Source organism: Acartia tonsa, chromosome 1, assembly GCF_053477335.1.
Source record: "Acartia tonsa isolate MP-2025a chromosome 1, ASM5347733v1, whole genome shotgun sequence".
Classification (NCBI taxonomy): Eukaryota; Metazoa; Arthropoda; class Copepoda; order Calanoida; family Acartiidae; genus Acartia; species Acartia tonsa.
The window spans coordinates 33420716-33439850 of record NC_137260.1 but is presented as its reverse complement, the minus strand read 5'-3'; the positions used below and the strand labels follow the sequence as shown (position 1 = coordinate 33439850).

Below are 19135 nucleotides of genomic sequence, written 5' to 3'. Positions count from 1 at the left end.
GTAAAGTGTATATATTATTGAAGAGGGCTTGATGATAACCCGGAGAATAAAACTCTAAAATTAATTTTGAAGATCACAACAAGATTTATACAGAATTTTCGTTATAATGTTAAATATTAAATGTGTTGTTACTGTGCATTTGTTATGTTAAGTTATTTGACTGTATAATTTATTGAGCTAGATCTTTTTTTAAATAAAATGATTCCCTGCTTGTGTGTGAATGTATGGTAAGTGCATATTAATTTTGCATATTACCCCCAAATCTTGCGAAATGCATGACTTTTGAAGCCATGGATAATTTTGACATGAACACCAAGATCTTTAACTTGGACAATTCAGATATGTTTTTAGAGGTTTTTATAAGATAAAATTACATAAATATTTTTAGTATCAAAGCTATTCTATAAATAATTTTTTTCTGACCGTCCGTAGTCTGTCCATCAATACATTACATTATATGGAAAATTCTATTAATCGGCTAGTTCTTCCCTAAGGAACAACAAGTTTACAACTTACTTAGTATGTCAGTCTGTCGGACATGCTACATATATATGATATATATAAAGATTTCGTTATTTTCTAACCTTTATCACATCCAACTCTCTCATTCTTTTCTGTTGATATCTGTTCTATAAATCACTTTGTCTATAACTGTCACGCTTTATGTCTTTCTAATTTTGTTGTCAAAACAAAGTTTTTAAAAAAAATATAAAGCTGATATGAAGATTTCACCTTAAAACTCAAGGAGGAAAGGACATTTGACTATAAATTATACTGATACCCAAAGTTTTATAAATAAAATCATTATCTTATTTGATGGGTCAAAAAATTTAGGTATTTTCATTTAATCTTTTGGATGGTTTTAAAAAAAGTAAATAAAGTCTACAAAAGGGGTGATTTTATTTATTAAAATAAGGGTTTATTATTTGTCCATTGTTTTATCCTTTACGATCATTGATTATTCATACATACAAGTTATCTATACATATTATCTCTATAGAATATTATCTAATATAATTTAATGCATAGATTCGCAATCAAACCTTTGACATGAGTATATGAATTCTATATCCACCACCTTATCATTACAATACAGTTCTAGTCATGAACACAAAATTACAGGCAAAGACAGACAGACAGACAGATTGAAAAGACAAAAAAATGGAAAGTTCTACATTCGTGAAACAAAGAAAAAGAATTTCAAATTTTCAAATTTTTTCAAAGTTTATTATCGAGTTGAATTACCAAATCCAATTCCTAGAATAACCATTTTTAAAATAAAGAATTTGAAACAAAATCGATTACCTAATTAATTAATAAACAAAAATTTCAAAAGGCAAATATAAATAGTTTAGGAAATAATATATTTTTTTTTATGAATTGTATCTACTTAATGGTTTTGGATTGGAAGATGTTTAAATCGGCCAAAAAAAACAAAAGATACAGCTAATATACTTAAATGGCTATTACATATTGGAAGAGATACCGACCGACAGACCTGATTATAAAGTTAATATTAAAGGAAAGAGTTTAAGTAAAGCTAGGTACTCTAAACATGTAGGGAGGTTACGTGATTGATTTATATACATTTATTCATTTACCACCTAACAAAGCACAATTTCACTCTTGAAGAATGTAGGAGAGGGTGTAAGAAGAGAATAATTTCTTTTCTCGTATTCATTTGAATCCGGTGGATAGGAACCGGTTCTCATGAATACGAAAAAACTATGTCTAGCATCGTATTATATCCAGTTTTCTACGAATATAGAAATGTACAATCATAAGATTAAAACCAGTTTTTTTTAGCCGGTGCCTCCGGCACCTCGGGGCTAAAAAAACTAGTTTTAATCTTATAATTGTACATTCTATATCCGCGGAAAGCCGTTTATAATACGATACGAGAAATAACTATTATCGTATTCATTTGAATCCGGTGGATAGGAACCGGTTCTCATGAAAACGAAAAAACTATGTCTAATATCCTATTATATCAAGTTTTCTACGAATATAGAAATGTACAATCATAAGATTAAAATTAGTTTTTTTTAGCCGGTGCCTTCGGCACCACGGGTTAAAAAAACTAGTTTTAATCCTATAATTGTACATTCTATATCCGCGGAAAGCCGTTTATAAAACGATACGAGAAATAACTATTCTCGTATTCATTCGAATCCGGTGGACATCATAAGATTAAAACCAGTTTTTTTAGCCGGTGCCTTCGGCACATTCTATATCCGCGGAAAGCCGTTTATAATACGATGCGAGAAATAAGAATTCTATTGTTATATCTTTGGATGTTTGGGTGATAGATAATATAGCTCGTGACAAGATCAAAGATATTTCAAAGTCTAATATCGTACATTCAAATTAATCACTTTTAAGTTGTGTTTATTCTAGCTAGAAATTGTACTGTTACATTAGGGTATATTTTCTTTCTAGACCAAGATAACGTTTTGTAGATTTATTTCAAGATTTGATAGTTTATAATAGAGTATTTATCTTACATTTATATTTTTTTCTTTTCTTTTTAAAAAAGCTGTTTTTGGTCATATATGATTTTTATAAATATAAGAAATGGGAATTCGTACACCATGGGATGAAGTCTTTAAACAATATTAACCTAACCTTACTACCCTCCCATTGAGGATAGGGGCGTAAACACTAGTTACTAGATAAGTTGGATTATAAAATCTGGCTAAGAAACTGAAGTTTTATGCTAAATGAAAAACTTATATTTCAGTTTAAGAAATACTTAAAGCAAAGTGTAAGACAGTATTATTTTCCTAACCCCCAAAACTAGTAATCTTTCAGAATATGTCTCTTGGAGAGGAGAAAATGAAATCTATAAGATCTCTTAAATTAAGTTGTCGCCAATTTCTCATTTACCACAATGGATTTGTTATTACTTGAAGCTTACACCAGATTATAATGTACTGTAACAAAGTGAAACTCGTAGCTGGCTAAAATGACAATAATCTACTGGATGAACGAAATGACCAATAAATGATGTCCATTATAATAACCTAAATTAACGCTAATTTGTCCCCTGTCGTAATATCCATGTATTTTCTATATCCATTTTTATCACATCCTACGTTAATTAGCTCAGTTTAAGTTATTTGTATTTAGGTTTGTAAGTTTCAAAAGGTGACAATATTACTTAACAAGGAAGATTTAGGTGTTCTTATTTAAACTTGTAAAAGGACATAAGGACATACTGGTATTACAATAGTTACCAAAACTTATCATAAATATATAATATATAATCAAGAATCACCTCTTGAGTCCTAATTATTTTTATCAATTATCTTTTGATTTGTCAAAGAGTACCGAATTTCATAATAAATACAATCATAGAACAAGTGAGAACTACATGGGCTCGGCAGCCGTTCGTCAGCAGTAATAAGAATAACAAGCAGAATCCTATTTCTACTATATTTATGTAGCGTAACATTATTTTAACATTCTCATTATATGTTGATTTGATAACAGCACAAAGGTTAGTCAGAAAGGTAACTTGTGGATAGGGTTCGCTGCTATAATAAAGACTTTTTGAACAATATGATGCACTTATATTTTATCAAGAACGATTATATATGAGGACAAAAGTAGCGCAAAAAAAGATAAACTATCAAATCAAAGGTTATTTATGAAAGGTATATTTTTGAAAATATGCTCAAATATTTGATTGTATCAATGTAACTTGGGATATTGGAGAGTTAGAGGGACCTAAAAATAGTGGGGTAAGAATTGAAAAGGGGGAAATATTTTCAACATTACATCTACAAGACGTTACTTATGTAGTAACTTACAGCAAAAACCTAATCTCATAGCAGCTACGCTGCTTATAAAAAGTAGTAATTAAAATGATTTTAACCGCTAGTGTAATGTGATCCCGTAATGCAGCTAGTAATTATAAATACCGCAGAAACATTCAGAGATATGCCAATTATAAGAACAAAAACTTTTTTGGTAATATGTCGATTTTAATTATTTTTCTCGTATTCATTCGAATCCGGTGGATAGGAACCGGTTCTCATCCATACGAAAAAACTATGTCTAGCATCGTATTATATCCAGTTTTCTACGAATATAGAAATGTACAATCATAAGATTGAAACCAGTTTTTTTAGCCGGTGCCTCCGGCACCTCGGGTCTAAAAAAACTAGTTTTAATCTTATAATTGTACATTCTATATCCGCGGAAAGCCGTTTATAATACGATACGAGAAATAACTATTAGATAATGCTAATTTAATGTTTTTTTTTATTATTTTTGTTACTTGTGCTCCTATTCATTCATCAGTCTATTCGTAGCGCTTTAAAAAAAATATTTGCTTCCCTTTTTATTAAGATTTAGTAGTAAAATAAAAGAATAGAGGGTATATGATTTATATGTATCTCTGCCCATTAGTCGGGATTCTGTCCCAATTTTGTATTGCGTCTTTGAAATCAGCAAATAGCGTTGGAAATATAAACACAGCTAGGTCCCTACAAAAGAACAGAAAGCAATAAGCTAGCAGACTTAAATGGTCTCAATCACTTCGGCCAGGCAGTTGTCTGGATTATACAACTATACTTACCCATTTATTTACTAAGTAATGAGCAGCCTGACCCTTTACATTACTCACTTTATTTGTTCTTTACAATGCTTTGCTTATCATTGATGTTGTAACCCTCTCTTTGACATGCCCTTTTATCTTTTTGCTTATCAATTTGATAACAAATGATATTAATAACAGTTTAACACAATTGATTAATTAATATTTTATTTACAATTCTTATGAAAGGACAAGTGGCAGTTTAATAATTAGATATACATTTTGTCACACATAAATTGTCCCATTTTTTATGGAACTACTTAAACTTTGCATAGTTAAACATTTAAGATAGTATTTTTAAAGATGCTTAATAAAAGTAAATAGTTTTTTTTTTTCTTAATTCCGTGAATTTTTTCAAATTAAAAAATGTGACAATTAAGAGACAGGAGATGCTGGAACAAAAAAATAATATTTTTTGGCTTACATCATATTATAGTCAGCTTTCCGCAGGTATTAAAATAAATTGAATTTTTTTTTAGATTTTAACCAGGTTTTTAGCCTTGATTGGTCGAAGGCCCTGGCTAACAAACTTGTTTTAGTTTTATATTTTTTATTTCAATATTCGGGGGAAATTCTCTGTATTACGTTGCTATACATGATTTTTCAGTATTGTAGAGAACGAGAAGCCAAATTAACGATATAACTATTATTTTCAGTATTAATTTTATTTGCTATAAATAGATTTCAACATAATCTTGTAATCATTTAACAAGAATAAAAATCCCAAACAAATAAAATGAAAAGATTAAGAATAAGAGCCATATTTCTTGTTCCATTCTGAAAACTTGTTCTTGCTTGAGCATGATGGTTTTATTTTCTCTCTGGCGAACATAAGATCTCCTAGGCTGATGGTCAGAACATCGTCCCTGGTTTCAGTCATTTGTGTTCATTTAATTATTTCTTTTAAACTTAAAATTGATAAACGTCGCCAATGAGGATTAACAAAATTATCACTTTTCTGTTAAAATCATTAGATTAAAAGTTTCTACACTTCCAGTTTGGAACTATTCAATGAAAATTTAATAAAAATTGCCCAAAGTTTTTGATCCAGCGCGATTAAAATTGTAAAATTAAAAATGTTAAGTGTAACCAAGACATTAAACAGCTAACCTACATGATAATCATTATATTTGGGATGGTTTTATGCTATTTTGCATAATAATCACCGTCCCACATGTGGAACATAATATATTTATCTAAGTATTTTTGTTATGGCCTTATAAGGCTTCTTTGTTTTAATTAAATGAACATATTCCTGTCTGTATGTCTAATGGCATTCATGGTGGCCTCTCTACACAACATTGTCAAATCAGAACCAGAATAATCACTTGTATCCTTCATACACAATATAGCTTAGTGTTGGATATATCATACATTTCTATTGGTATTTTGTAGTTAATATAGAAGTATAGTTATTTCCTGTATGGCTCCGAGACCGTTTAATGTCAGCTGGATTATAACTGATTCGCAGCCATACGGAAAAATCATGTATATTGTATAGCATCATAAATATTAAAACAAAACTCCTAAAATAAATACTAGTTTTGTTTGTCCGGGCCTTCGACACCTCAAGCCTAAAAAAACTTTTTAATCTTATGATTTTTTTATTTTAATCTCCGCAGAAAGCTGTCTATAATATGATGTAATTTATAACTATTTATCACATCGTATTAAATATAGACAGTTTTCTGAGTAAAGTAAAATAAAAATTATGGTATATTGTATATATAGACAAAATCACTCTACTGATTTTTTTGTTTAAACTACCCTTCTTTACATCTGTTTAAAGTAAAAACTGTAAATTTTACCTTGGCTAGTTTTAATAGATCTTGCTGTGACGGGGGTTCAGTAACTTCTGTATTTAAACACTGCATCAGAATATTAAATCTCTCTTGTTCTCCTAAAATATTGATATTTATGGTTCAGTAACTTTTGTATTTAAACATTGCATCAGAATATTAAACCTCTCTTGTTCTCCTATAATATTGATATTTGTGGTTCAGTAACAACTATATCTAAACACTGTATCAGAGTTTAAAAACCTCTCTTGTTCTCCTGTAATATCAATATTTTTGGTTCAGTAACTTTTGTATTTAAACACTGCATCAGAATATTAAATCTCTCTTGTTCTCCTATAATATCAATATTTATGATTCAGTAACAACTATATCTAAACACTGCATCAGAATATTAAACCTCATTTGTTCTCCTAAACCCCGAACCACTTCATTATGCAATCTACATTTTCCTGGATATTTTGTCTACGGTAGTCCATAAGTGTACAGCTTTACAGTACATTGTTTCTATTTGTTAAAGTAACACGTATGATAAAAGAAAAAGATTCTTTTTAAAGTAAAATGCTTATATTTCAATCAAAATCTATATTTTTTTTATTTTTTACCGATCCACGTCATTATGCAAATCAAAAGAAAATCAATGAGAAAACGTTTGTTTTGCACTTTTCTCCACTTTTAAAAAATGATTCTGATAAAATAACAATTTTTTAAGGGATTTATGCATTAATTATAATGAAAAACAGTTTCAGGTAGATTTTAATGATTTTTCTAAATAAGAAATAATTGAAAAAGCTAAATACATGTTAAAGATAAAAATTACCTTGAAAAGTATACAAAAATGTTTTTTGATGTGTTAAAAAAATCCATTTTAAAATCTTGATTTGAGGATGATGGCCTTTAAGATGCTCTTACTGGTGGTGAAGGTGAGCTAAATGTTATCTAAGTACATGACCATTACAACAACTTGTCTATTAACCTATGTACCATTTTTTGTAGCCATAGCAGCCTCCAGTAGAGCCTCTCGACATGAAATATAACCATTATCTAAAAACTACATTATTTACTTTATGAATTTTAGTAATTAAAATTGAAATTTTTTTCTTTTTTAATATTGCTTGGCTGGAGGCTTCTATGACTACAAAAATTGGACCATAGTTTAATATATAAGTTTTCTTCAAGGGCATGCACTTTGATAACATTTAGCTCACCATCACCACCAGTAAGAGCATCTTAAAGGCCATCATCCTCAAAATCAAGATTTTAAAATGGATTATTTTAACACATCAAAAAACATTTTTGTATACTTTTCAGGCAAATTTTTATTTTTTACATGTATTTAGCTTCATCCATAAGACTGGGGGTCGGCAGCTGTCCTCTAAAGTGATAGGGATAGAATTTCTTTTTTTCAATTATTTCTTATTTAGAAAAATCAATAAAATCTACCTTAAACTGTTTTTCATTATAATTAATGCATAAATCCCTTAAAAAATTGTTATTTTATCAGAATTATTTTTTAAAAGTGGAGAAAAGTGCAAAACAAACGTTTTCTCATTGATTTTCTTTTGATTTGCATAATGAAGTGGATCGGTAAAAAATACAAAAATATAGATTTTGATTGAAATATAAGCATTTTACTTTAAACAGAATCTTTTTCTTTTATCATACTTGTTGCTTTAACAAATAGAAACAATGTACTGTAAAGCTGTACACGTATGGACTACCGTAGACAAAATATCCAGGAAAATGTAGATTGCATAATGAAGTGGTTCGGGGTTTATAATATCAATATTTATGGTTCAGTAACGACTTTATTTAAACACTGAATAAGAATATTAAATCTTTCTTGTTCTCCTATAATATTGATATTTATGGTTCAGTAACAACTATATCTAAACACTGCATCAGAATATTAAACCTCTCTTGTTCTCCTATAATATCAATATTTATGGCTCCGTAACAACTATATTTCAAAATTACAGTAGAATATTATACCTTACAAAGAGTAATTATAATATGGATATACGTTTGTATACCTGGAAGGTTGACCAATATTTTCTTATGGAACCTGCGCAGGATTGCTGGATCCAGGCTCCAGGGCAAGTTGGTGGATACAAGAAACAGAATTTCACCAGAACCTTACAAAAAATATTTCTGTGGAAGAATGATAAGGTATAACAATCAATCAAGCAAAAAAACTAATGTTTCACATACACTTTAAATGAAAAAAAACATTTTAGTTTTTAAATGTAAATTGTACAGCTGGCAATAAAATAGAAAATCTTAAAATTGTATTTTAAAATAGTTTAAATCAAATTCTTTTGTACAAAAAAAATTACAATGAAATTACCTGTAGAACTTTCAAGTCCATCTAGCTGTACAAGAAGTTCGGCTTTACATCTTCTGCTTGCTTCATGCTCATTACTGAGAATCATAACATTCTTGTTTAAAGCATGATTAGATATTAATGGGCTTAAGGAAAACAAAGTGTAATTGTTATGAATATTTAGAAAAAAGAAGAATGTTTATTACGAAAATAAGCCTTTTTGCCTAAAACTTTTCTGAGGAACAAAGTCAAATCAGTTTTAATAGCCTTAAAGTTATGGCAATTTTGCTTTTTAAAATCAATTATACTGAAACTGTAAGAATGTTATCCCTAGTTCCTCTCTCATTTAGGATAGCATCAGCTTCATCCATAAAAATTGTAGCTGGGGCATTCAGCTTGGCCAACATAAACAATAATCTTATCATCTTCTCACTATCTCCTCGCCACTTGCTTGCTAGACTTGAACATCTAAAATTATCAGGGTTTCAAAGAAATTACTCTGGAGTGTAGATTTATTTTCCCTCTTTATTATACACGTAGAATTATGCCTATGGTTGCTGGTAAAGTATTGGAGGAAAAGATTGATTTATTTGTTACACCTAAGGTAGATTCTTTTTTTTTAAATATGGTCACTGCATCGCTGCCTCAACAAAATTGTTTTTGTGAAAAATCCTACAAAATCACATAAAAATCTACAAAAATTAAATAAAATCATAGAAGGGTTATTAACATAAGATTAGGCGGGCAGTGATGCAGCTACCCTATTTTTTTAAGAATCCAGTTCTGTATTTTCCTCTCAGTCTCTTGAACAATTAAGCCCATTAAATGATAAACATTTTTCTCAAAACTTTCTGATATGGTATAAAAATATTTTACCTGACATTGAAGAAAGTAGTGTTGAATCTACTGGCCACAGCTTTAGCCAGCATAGTCTTGCCAGTTCCTGGTGGGCCAAACAGCAGCAGTGAACTCACACAGTTTGAAAACATTTGAGACTTTTTTAGGCTGTTAAATATGTTTGGATATCTCATAGGGTATAGGACACACTCTTCCAAGGCTTCTTTCACTGGGTCATGACCAATCACTGATTCCCAGGTTACCTAAAATTGTAAAAAGTTCAGTTTTCGTAAAAACAAGCATTTAAAAATAGTTAAATATGGCCGAGAGTTAATGTTTGAGTTAATTCAAATATTATTATATCTGGGGAAATGGATAATTCAGTTATTTGTATTTATTAATAAGATAATATTTATCAAATTATCGTTCTTAATATTTAGTTAATTCAAATATAATTATATCTGGGTAAATGGATGATTCAGTTATTTGTATTTGTAAAATAATATTTATTAAATTATCGTTCTTAATATTTAGCTTAATCACATTGAAAAATTAGGTAAATTTTTCCAACTACATAGTTTGACCTATCTTTAAAAAAGGTATTCCCTAGGACAAAGTTAAATTGAAGTCCTAAGATTATGAAAATCCTCTTTATATGTACCTATGTTTCCTATTCAAAATAAGATATACTTTATATTACTTTCTTCAAATATCATTCGATAAATGTTTAAAGAAATATACAAGCAAAACATTTAACTACTTAAAATTATTTATAATCTTACCCCTGGTTTATCTGTGACGACATCTCTTGCTAACCATTGTAACAAATCTCTAAGACAAATATTCTTTTATAAATGGGTTAGGATGCTTTGAAAATAACCGCTGGACCGATAATTTCTCCTTATTAAGAGAATACTCATTTCAGTCTCGGGATGTTTTTTTTATCTACTTTAAAAAAATAGCCATTGGAGAGCTATAAAGACAAAAAAAATGTTTTCAACTAATACTCAATAATCGGAGGGGAATGCGGTCAGACCCCAATTCTTGCTGTGCAAAGTTCCTAAGATATAGAAACTAAACTATTACAGAACTTTCGCATTCAACATTTTAAGATTTACATGCCTAAATTTAGATTCAGGAAGACATTTTCCTTTTTTATATATAGTTTAAGTTAGGGCATTTCAAGCTTATAGTCATATACAATCTGCAATAAAGCAGGCTATAGTTTTGTTGAAATGGGAACATTGTAGCGGATGGATGTATTATAAAAACCATGTAAATAGAGTAGCTGTGCTCCAAAATTATACCTGGATTCTTCTCCCTGCATTAGATTTGTGGGGAATATGATTTCCTTTTCCTCTGGGTCTTCATCCAAAACACCTTTACCTATAATTTACAAGAATGACAACATCCGTAAATGCAAAGCTAAACAAATAAAGCATTATGACAAACTAATATTAACAAATATAACTTTAAAGAAACGAAATTTCTTACCATCCTGCGAAACATCATTTAAAAATTCTGTTGATAAAAGTTGTGTACAGTACAAGGTTAGAATTGATACGATATTATATTATACCTTATCATTACAGGAACCCTTACTAATGACGTTAGTAACTATATCTCAGATTTGAGAAAAAAAACTGGGAATAGTCCCTTTCGTGGCAACGCAGCTTAAGGGGCAATTCTTCATACTTTATTTTGAAAATGAATAATGAAATTAAACAAAAAACTGAATAAAAGAGTGTGTTGTAAAGTATCCCTGCAAAACATTATTGACGTATCTACCTTTGACACAGAAATCAACATAGTTGCTGTTTATTGAATCTGCCATTAACTCCTTTGTGTTTAATGATTGGGCTCTTCGCACATTTTTACTTCGCTTTCTTCTTATTGTCTAAAACAGAAATCCAGTGTTAGGTAAACAGAAGATAAGATATTTAGGATAGAATCCCCAGAGTTGACGAGTAAACTACACCCTCCTACCCCTCTCCCAACCCGCTTATTATTCTAGTAGGGATCTTTAACCCTTTAGAAGACTATCCTAAAAAAACATCAACAATACACTTTTAAAACCTAAGTAATGAGTGGTCTTTCTTTTTTCGAATAATTACATTAAAAAAATCTGCTCGGTATTTCTCAATCTATATAAATAAAAATATATTTTTCTCCGTCACCCATGCATTCCTGGCATTTTTACTATTTTAACTTAATTCACATTGAGAATCTAACCTTTATTGAACAAGAAATCCTCCATCTTACCTGATCCTTTCCTTCTCCTAGCTCTTTCTCAATCTTCCTGCACAGTTCTGGTCTTTTATCATATTTTACCTGCAAAATACACAGGATTTGTAATTAGATAAAAAAATAAGTGAGAAAAATTTAGAAATGTTGCGTTGATTGTCCAAATTTGTCAAATGTCTAACCTTGAATTGTCAGTTTTGGTACTCTTGAATGTTGCCATCCTTCTATACTAAATATTAACCAAATACGATAATTAAATAAATACCTGATGATAGGATTCATATTCAGCAAAAACAATTTTAAGATCCACATTGTCACATACTGTATAGTTTCCAATCTCCCAGGGTAGAGAATTTGCTATAAACAATATATAATTAAACAAGCATGACAACATCCATAAGCGTTCTTATAGAGTTGGTAATGATTATAGAGTTGCTGCGCTATTGAAACAATGGAAGCGCTGGAAAGTGTCAGGGGTGACGTCATTTAAATTCGTCTAAAAAGGAGGGTTGAGAAGAGAAGTAGAAAAGGAAATCCCTTAAACAGAGATGGATAATAAACGTATTATCATAACGTCACACATGAAACTCTCCAGCACTTCTAACTATGTGTTGATTACCTAGAACTGAGGCTGCATCAATGAGCCCCTCGTCCTGAAGATGTTTATGAACAAGAACAAGCATCTCTCGTTTGCGCGCATCCTGCATTTTCTTATCCTGATCGCGGGCAACCCATCTAAAATTTTCAAACAATATCTGATGAATTTTGTAAATATAGTGGTTTCTCTTATAAAACGTCTGGAACACAAACGCATTTTACACTCCCTGTAAAGTTACAAATTAACCAGAACAAAGTAGAATTAAAAGGAAAGGAAAAGTTATTTATACGATTGATAATTCGTAATAACTAAATCCTGTGGTTCCTTAGCCCAACAGGACGCCATGCATCTAATAAAATTTTATATAACTACTTACCTTGGGTCAGGCATACTGTCGTCCTCAAGAGTGGTTCGAGAACTGTATTCTAACTTAGGAAATGACCAACTTGGACCCTGAAGAAAGAATATGTTCATTGAGATAACACTATTTCCAAAGTCGTGTTTTTTTTGTGCATTGCGAAAAAAGAATTTATTTCTACTTTTTGACTATCAATCTCTGTATAAAAGTAACTGAATGATTGTCTGTGTGTGTTATTGAAGGATCTCGCTAACCCATTAACCCATATGGTTTAACTAATGATCCTTTCACTTTCTCCCTGGCCATACAAGAGAAATCACCAAGGAAAATAAATAATCAAAAGTCTTTTAAAACTTTAAGAGACTTTTAGGTGCGTAGCTGCTGGTTTGAGATAAACTTGTGGCTTCTACCTTAATGAATAAATGTAGCGGTTAGCAAAATCTTAAGCTTCATTTGGTCAACCAAACATAGTCTTACTTTGTTTTACTACATTTATTTGATTGCTATAAAAAAGTTCTTTTTGAAACAATGTCTAGTCTATTTTCTATATCATAGCTTCTAAAATCGATTCATAAAAATTTATTAAAAATTTATTAAAAGCGAAGCTTTTCTATAATTAGGGTCGGTCCGTCCGTACGTCGGAGATGGATAGCTTTTTTCGTTAATTTAGGCATGTTAGAATTGTCCTATCGATTTCAAACTTTGCATGGTGATTTCTGTAGTAGCTAGGTACAATTTAGAAAGCGTAGCAACTCTATAATCATTACCAGAATGTCCGTACGTCCATTTTAAACATGTTGATTTTTTACTTTTTTAACAAAAAATTTTCATGTGATCTAATTATCCGAATGTTCTGATTTCTGGTATACTGATTCCTGGGACAACAAAGTACAATATTATAAGTAAAGCAACTCTATAATCAAGTTATAAAAATGTAAGTATGTCCATAAACATTATCCTGTATCAAGAAGTTTTTCAACAAATTTACTCACAATTTTGCTTTGACTCTTAGGTATTTATTTATATTCTGATTATTCAGTTCTGACACTGTCAGTTTGTACGACCGTTTCAGAGCTTAGCTTTTATGGATGTTGTCATCCTTGTTTGCTTTATTATCACATCTCATCAACCGGCTATATTGGGCTTGATATAATAATGTTATATTGTGCATCATGAAAATATAGGAACTACTTATGAGAAGAGGTCTTTTCTATCTGAAAATGCACTTTCTTCAGATAACCTATCAAAACATTACGCCTTTTTCAGACAGACAGACTGATAAATAGATAGAAACATTAAAGTTTATCCATAAGTAGCGTTACAATAAAAAACAGTAAACTATAACACAGTAATATTTAAATAAAAACTTGCAATGATTTTCACCATGTGAAAATATTTATTCTGTTTTGGTGAAAAAGTTGGGGGAAAAACGCAGACTGTATTCTAACCGATGGATAGTCTGACTAACAAATCCTATTTATATAGTATTATACGCTCTTTTAGATTTTAGCCGGTGTTTTATATTTGGAGTTAGACCATTTTATCGATTTAAAGTATTTTTGCATTTATAGAAAATTCATCAAAAATAGTTAACTTGAAATGCAATTTATGCACAATACCCTTTGGTTTGAACCCTATGGCTAGCTGCTTGTCTCCTATTGTCGTCATTTGAAATATGAAAACTCTGTTAAATATGATACCTTGTGTTGACAAAAAAAAAAATTAAAATAGTGCATACGCTGTCAGTCAAGGAATATTTTTCTCCCAATATTGTTTCAGAAAAGCATAATTTAGAATTTTTTCCACCCAGCTGTTGCTTTTTATGAGAAAATGAAGGAAATGTAGAATTACCTTGATATCTTTAGTTGGTTCAATAGAAGCTGTTTCTATTGATTCTTTTCTGTTAGCGGCTAGATGCTTTCTGAAACAATAAATAGTAATATAAAAACAGGTTAATATGGTTTTTATTGATTTCTTTGACTTTTTTAGGCTGATAAATCCTTTCTAAATGTTTGGTCGTTTCCCCCGAAGTGCCTTAGTTTGGTTAGGTTATACTAGGTACTGGTTAGATCTGCAGGATCAATACACCACAGGATTCAAGAAAAAAAAGTCCTCTCTTATCTAGATTTATTTCAGTGGGGGTTTTGTGCTCGCAAGGCACTTTTGAGGGAAAGGAACAAATGAAGTTATAAAAAAGCTTTATTTACTGTTTAATGGTTCCTGATACGGGACTTAAAAATGTTGTTTTTTCTTTTTAAAGGCAAAGCTTTCCTATAATTAGGGTGGGTAACTCCGTACGTCCGTAAAGGATAGCTTTTTTCGTTAATTTAGGCATGTTAGAATTGTTCTATCGATTTCAAACTTTGTATGGTGACTCCTGTATTAGTTAGGTACGATTTAGAAAGCGTAGCAACTCTATAATCGTTGCCAGAATGTCCGTTCGTCCATTTTAAACATGTTGGTTTTTAACTTTTTAAATAACAATTTTATTATGTTATATAATCATCCAGTTGATCTGATTGTTGGAGTTCTGATTCCTGTTACAATTAGGTACAATATTATCATCCTTGTTAATGTAAAAATCTAATCTACAAATTAGTTCTGTCTGTTAAAAAAACATTGCAAAAATGAAGTAACTATGACAACAATTTCCATAAGAATCACAGCCATAACAATTTTGATGAAACCAATAAGCCAATTAGAGGTATTATGCAAATTAATACATCATTATCCCTCCCCCCCCCCCCCTTGACCATGGAGGAACTCATTGAACTATATTAGCAACCTGACTAGACGACAAATATTTCTCAGTCACAATATCCACGTATTATTGTATATCCATTTTTATGCATAAACCATTTTAATAATGACAATTTGTTAGACTTCATCCTAAAAATCTATTCCACTTTTGTAGACAGTTTAATATATCAGGCAGACAAATATAATTTAGTTATAGAGTAGCTGCACTAATAAAATATTGTCCGTTCTTTTAAAGAAATTTAACTATGCTATGGTAAGAATGGTACATTTATGTGAAGAAAACTAAGTAAACTAAATAATGCACTAAAGGGCGGGACACAACTATATGGATGTGTAAAAATCAGGAATAAAGGAATAATATAAGTTAAAATGTTTGACCATTATTATATTACAGATTTACAACCCTCTGGTCAACATCTGCAAATTCCAGCATATTACGGATTAACAATTACATTTACTGAATAAGTTACAAAATTTTCTACATTAAATTATGTATTTCCATATTTTGTGTATGCTTTTGGATATATTTGATCGTGTAGATAAAATTATGAATTTTTATTTCTTCTTTTGTGGCTGAAAATATTATAAAAGGTATAATGCGGCTGTATATTATTGAATAAACTTTTTAAAAAAGGGAATATTAATATTATTTTAATGTTCTTTTCTACCTTTGTTTGTAATATCAGGCTAAAAAATCCCCCCTTTACAATGCGTAATAACCACCACAACTATGTAAGATGGCTGCAGCCGTGTTAAGCTGCAATTAATTTAGCATGCCGCTCTCTAAATCAGCCGTCACTTCACTATGTTCCCTAGCTGCTAAAATACAGATGGCGGCTGCTATATTTTTAAAATAATTAACATGTGGTTGTTGCTTAGCCCTTTTCATTAACACTAGCGGCTTCGCCCCTAGCCTCTAGGGGCTTTGCCCCAAGAGGTATAATTACATCTTTTATTACCTGGAGATCCCCTACTCCACAAGAAATTTAAATAATAAATAATTTAAAAAATAAAAAAAAAATGGCGGGGTGATTTTTGTTTTTTGGGGGGTTGGGGGTGTCCCACCCCCCAAGAAGATAGCCTGAAACCACCACAGGACCACATCATTCTACTTTGTATTATAGATTTGAATAATCCGAAGCCGCGGCAAAGCCACTCAAAATTTGCCGTGGCTTCAGAGTAACAAACAAGCAAACTTTGTTCAGTTTAAAAATAAAATTAAAAAGTAATTTTTAAAATAAAATAAAATAATATTGATCAAATGTTGAAATTCTGACAAAAGTAAAGTTTTACATTTTACTCATATAAGTAATAATTTTATTTTACAATTTGGTTTTCATATGACTTTTCCTAGTGGGGTTGATAGCATAATTTGTGATGGTTAGTAACTTTGCAACAAGGTTCCTAAAGTTGAAAGATGACAAAATTCTACAGTAGGGTGTCTTTAGGCTTTAGATTATTCTTACATATATAGAAATAGATAAAAGTTGGATAATTTAAAAATTAATCAAAGCCTTGTATCCAATTTTAACTGATTTTTTAGCCTTTTATGGATAAAAATCTTGAAACAACTATCTTGTTAATTTTTGCAAATAGCTAAAACTGAGAAAGGGGGTTGTATGTTGTGTTAAAAATCCGTAAAAGTGTGAGTAAGGTTTTTACGTATACATATATAAGAAAAGTAGCTTAATAATTCTAGCAAACCTCGTACCAGCTTTGTTTTATATTGGTGTTAAAATAAAATTGTTAATTGTTGATATATTTATTTAACCTTTTAGTGTATTACCCCTGTTGTACTGCATTCAATGTCAAACTAAATCAACACAACTTTTAATACTTATTTAGGCTTTAGTTTATATAAACATTAAGATTGCAACGAATTTTCTTTAATGCCTGAAGATTGTACAAATGAATGATATGTTTGCTTTCTTTAAAAATGTTTTTTTTTTAATCTTTTTTATAGGAAACAGTAATAATACTTATTTTTATAAAATAGTAACAGGCTAGGATGTTTGAAACTATTGTAAGGGAGTATACATCCATCTTCCCAAGATAAATGGCATCTAGAACCACCCTCAGCCTTTAAATACACCTAGAGACCTCCATATGCAAAAGTGCTAGTATCACTTAAATTTTAACGTTATAATATTTTGTAAATATTTCTATTTACATCCCTTAAGTTCCGGAAACTTTTAAGATTTGAAAACGTGCAAATAAAAGACTGTAACAAAGCTTCCCTAAAAACAACTGCATAACAGACAAAAATATCTAATTCATTTTTACGATAGGTAGAAATGGAGAAAATTTTAGTTAGTTTCTCATCAAGCACTACATTTTTTATCCCTGACAAACTTAGTAGTGGACCACAAAATCCCTCCTTCCTATTTCCACCTTTTTTACCAATCATATTCCTAACCAAAGCCATACGCCTAATTTTGCAGTGTCCTAGCCCTGTGGAGTCCTTTTCTTCCTTATCTAACCTTGTTTTGACACCCTCCTAACAATTTTTGATACTCCCCTTTAACTAAAATCGAGGGTAGTGTAAGCTTTAGAAGGATGTACTATAGACAAGAAGAGGGGTGTATTTTTAGTGTCAAGGGGTTGTCTCCACCCCCTAAAAGTCCACCCACCCATTCAAAAGTCAAAAAAGCGTACCTGAATTGCTGAATTTACGCGGGAACCGCGAAAATTTTTTTAACGCAAAATGAAATTTAAGGGGATTTGCTTTTCTTGGCTTAACAATAACATCCACCTTGGCTGTAACATGGGAGCATAGACCCTTGTCAAGTGATGTGTAGGGGGGTTGACACTTAGGGGGGGATACACGCATCTCCAGAACGCCTCTGGTTTCAAAGCCATACTGTAAAAATGAATACCTGTATGCCAATTCTCCTCTGGCAGCCGCCCGTAGGCTATTCACTGTTGACATTTTTTTATGATTCTAATTTAGTAGTAATCTAGCTTATTTTTTTTATAAACAGAAAAAGTAACAAAGATGATAGCATCCATAAGTAACAAAGGACAAAAAAACATACATGGGCATACGGACAAGGAGATTTCAAGAGCATTTGTTAAAATCAATAATCACGAAACCTTTCTCACATGTTTTTATATTCTTTGATATTTTGTGGCATGACTGAAAGTCGACGAACAAAATAAATTACATACTATAGATCTTCATTATTAAATCGAACATTCATAAAAATCAGCTGTCTATCTTGAATAACAGATGAGAAATCACATAAAATAACAGCGTTATGGACTGACTGACGGACGTTGAGACAAAGCAAATTATAGAATAGCTTCATTACTAAAAAGAATGGTTACTTTTACAAAATAGAATAACTAATAGTTGTATTCACAAAATTTTAGGTTACTCCTAAAATACTAAGTTAAATTATCTTTTATTTTATGATTAGAGATTAATATACATTTATTGTGATTAAAATTTTAGGGCCAAATCAAATACCTTCCCTTTTATACCCTTATTGATGTCCCTTTGGAGTAATAGTTCCCTTTAACGGCCACTAACAATTCAAACACATTCTGGAAACCATAACACATCTAAAGTGACAAGAAATTTTGTTTATCTTATTTCTAATTTTAATTTTATCAATAT

General features: G+C 30.5%; 1 protein-coding gene across 1 annotated transcript; it reads right to left on the bottom strand.

The window, feature by feature from the left end:
- Positions 1-5839: 5839 nt before the first annotated feature.
- LOC145327165 (katanin p60 ATPase-containing subunit A-like 2) lies at positions 5840-18470 on the bottom strand. Its single transcript, XM_080170735.1, has 15 exons — positions 18393-18470; positions 14608-14677; positions 12775-12851; positions 12420-12535; positions 12066-12157; positions 11819-11887; positions 11345-11453; positions 10864-10942; positions 10339-10387; positions 9596-9819; positions 9028-9187; positions 8744-8834; positions 8430-8531; positions 6409-6500; positions 5840-5935 (listed from the first exon to the last, which is right to left on the bottom strand). Exons 1-15 carry the CDS (start codon positions 18443-18445, stop codon positions 5840-5842), a joined length of 1479 nt encoding a protein of 492 aa, XP_080026861.1. The 5' UTR covers positions 18446-18470.
- Positions 18471-19135: the final 665 nt, after the last annotated feature.

What these genes read in the sequence shown, in the direction of transcription:
- LOC145327165 (XM_080170735.1), bottom strand. Translation starts at nt 18,445, where the DNA reads ATGTCAACAGTGAATAGCCTACGGGCGGCTGCCAGAGGAGAATTGGCA. An exon ending in GACAGTATGCCTGACCCAAG is followed by an intron (nt 12,536 to 12,774) that starts GTAAGTAGTTAT and finishes TGAAAATTTTAG; the next exon opens with ATGGGTTGCCCGCGATCAGG. An exon ending in ATAACATTCTTACAGTTTCA is followed by an intron (nt 8,835 to 9,027) that starts GTATAATTGATT and finishes GCTTTAAACAAG; the next exon opens with AATGTTATGATTCTCAGTAA.